This window comes from Nestor notabilis, unplaced genomic scaffold (genome assembly GCF_000696875.1).
Source record: "Nestor notabilis isolate BGI_N333 unplaced genomic scaffold, ASM69687v1 scaffold18755, whole genome shotgun sequence".
Classification (NCBI taxonomy): Eukaryota; Metazoa; Chordata; class Aves; order Psittaciformes; family Psittacidae; genus Nestor; species Nestor notabilis.
In genome coordinates, this window is record NW_009929970.1 from 1084 (window position 1) to 2594 (window position 1511).

Here is a 1511-nt window from a genome sequence, read left to right on the forward strand (position 1 = left end):
CCCGTCACCAGCCGGTCACCACCCTGCGGTCAACACCAGTGCCTTAGCTAATCCTGTCAGCCTTATGAGCTTGCCCAGTGACACGTGCAGCATGACGGCCATGCCGCACCACGGGCATCTGCATTCCTACGCTAATAACCAAGGGGCACACATGAGCTTGCTGGATTCGCTGCAGGGCCCCTACCCGGGGGCTGTCCATCCCCCCGTGTTGGGCCAAGACAGGTTCCCAGCAGACCTGGACCTGGACATGTTCAACGGGAGCCTGGAGTGCGACGTGGAGTCCATCATCCTGAATGACTTTATGGACAGTGATGAGATGGACTTCAACTTCGACTCGGCTCTCCCACCGCAGAACGGGCTCAACGTGCCCGGGGGCCCGCAGCCCACGAACCAGAGCTGGGTGCCCGGGTGACGCTCACCCCGGGGTGGGGGGCTCGCCACCGAGAAGCCACGAGGGGAACATTGAGACTAACTTCTTTTGGGTTTTCTTTTCCTTTTCTCTTCTGCCTTTGTTTGTTAAGACGGGCTTACAGCCATCGGTCTGAGCTTGAGGTCGAACATGAAACACAAGCCCTAGGGTCAAATATTGAGCCCCCAGCCCAAAAACGTGCCCAGTCTGCTGGGTCCTCCCATGAGCATCCTTTGGAGGATGCAGGGGCAGGCAGCCAGGAGAGGCAGCTGGAATCAGGCGGGTCCAGGGATGGGGAAGCAGGAAGGGAAAGACTTTCCAGACAGTCCCAGTGCCCTGCTGGGATGGTGCCAGTTTGGTTTGTCCTTGGGCTGGGTGATGGAGCGGTGATGGCTGGTGGTATGGGAACCCCCCTCTGGAAAGGGACCCTTTGCTCTGAGCCCCCTCGGGAAACGAGTCCTCTGAGTAGAAGTGTCAGGAGTGGGGACCCTGCCCCAGGGCATGGGGGGCTCCTCACCCCTAGATCCCGGTGGAGATCTGAGCTCTGCCAAGCCCACATGCCCAGGCCACCTCCATGGCTTCAAGCAGTGAGGAAGGGGCTGGTGATGGAGGGCAGGGTGGTCCTGCTGGAATGATGTGCTGCTTGGCTGGGTCCCCTGTGCCAGGGGCTCAGGGGGAGCTGCAGGGTCAGGGAGGGGGGTGTATTTATTTGATTTCATGCACTCTTTTGCCATTGAGCTTTTGCATTGGAAGGAAGAAAGGGAGAGGAGGAGAAGGGGCTGTGGGCAACGCTGACGGCTGCGCCCCATCGCACGTCTCATCTTGGCTTGGTCATGGCTTCGGGTGCTGGGTGCTGGGGTGGAAGGTGGATGCGGTGGCCAGGCCCGCGGTGGCTCACACTGCTCAGGGAGGTGGCACAGGGCTCTTGGGGGCCAACCCTGGTGTCAGGAGTGGTTCGCATCCCTGCCTGTCCCCGGGATGCCGGGAGAGCTGCCCGGCGAGGGGGGATGACGACAAGAGGGGTCAGCCCTGCGCCCATCTGCCAGGGGCTGGTGCTCCATGGGGACAGGGACCACCATCCACACATGGTCCTGTGGCTTGT

The 1511-nt window shown here is 61.2% G+C and overlaps 1 protein-coding gene across 1 annotated transcript in view; it reads left to right on the forward strand.

Annotated features, from left to right (window-relative positions):
* Window positions 1-412, forward strand: part of LOC104406291 (forkhead box protein O6-like) — a gene marked incomplete at its 5' end in the record, with an annotated part of 1437 nt that extends 1025 nt beyond the window's left edge. The window contains 1 exon segment of the mRNA XM_010015228.1: window positions 176-412. Coding sequence (XP_010013530.1) covers window positions 176-412 — 237 coding nt within the window.
* Window positions 413-1511: the final 1099 nt, after the last annotated feature.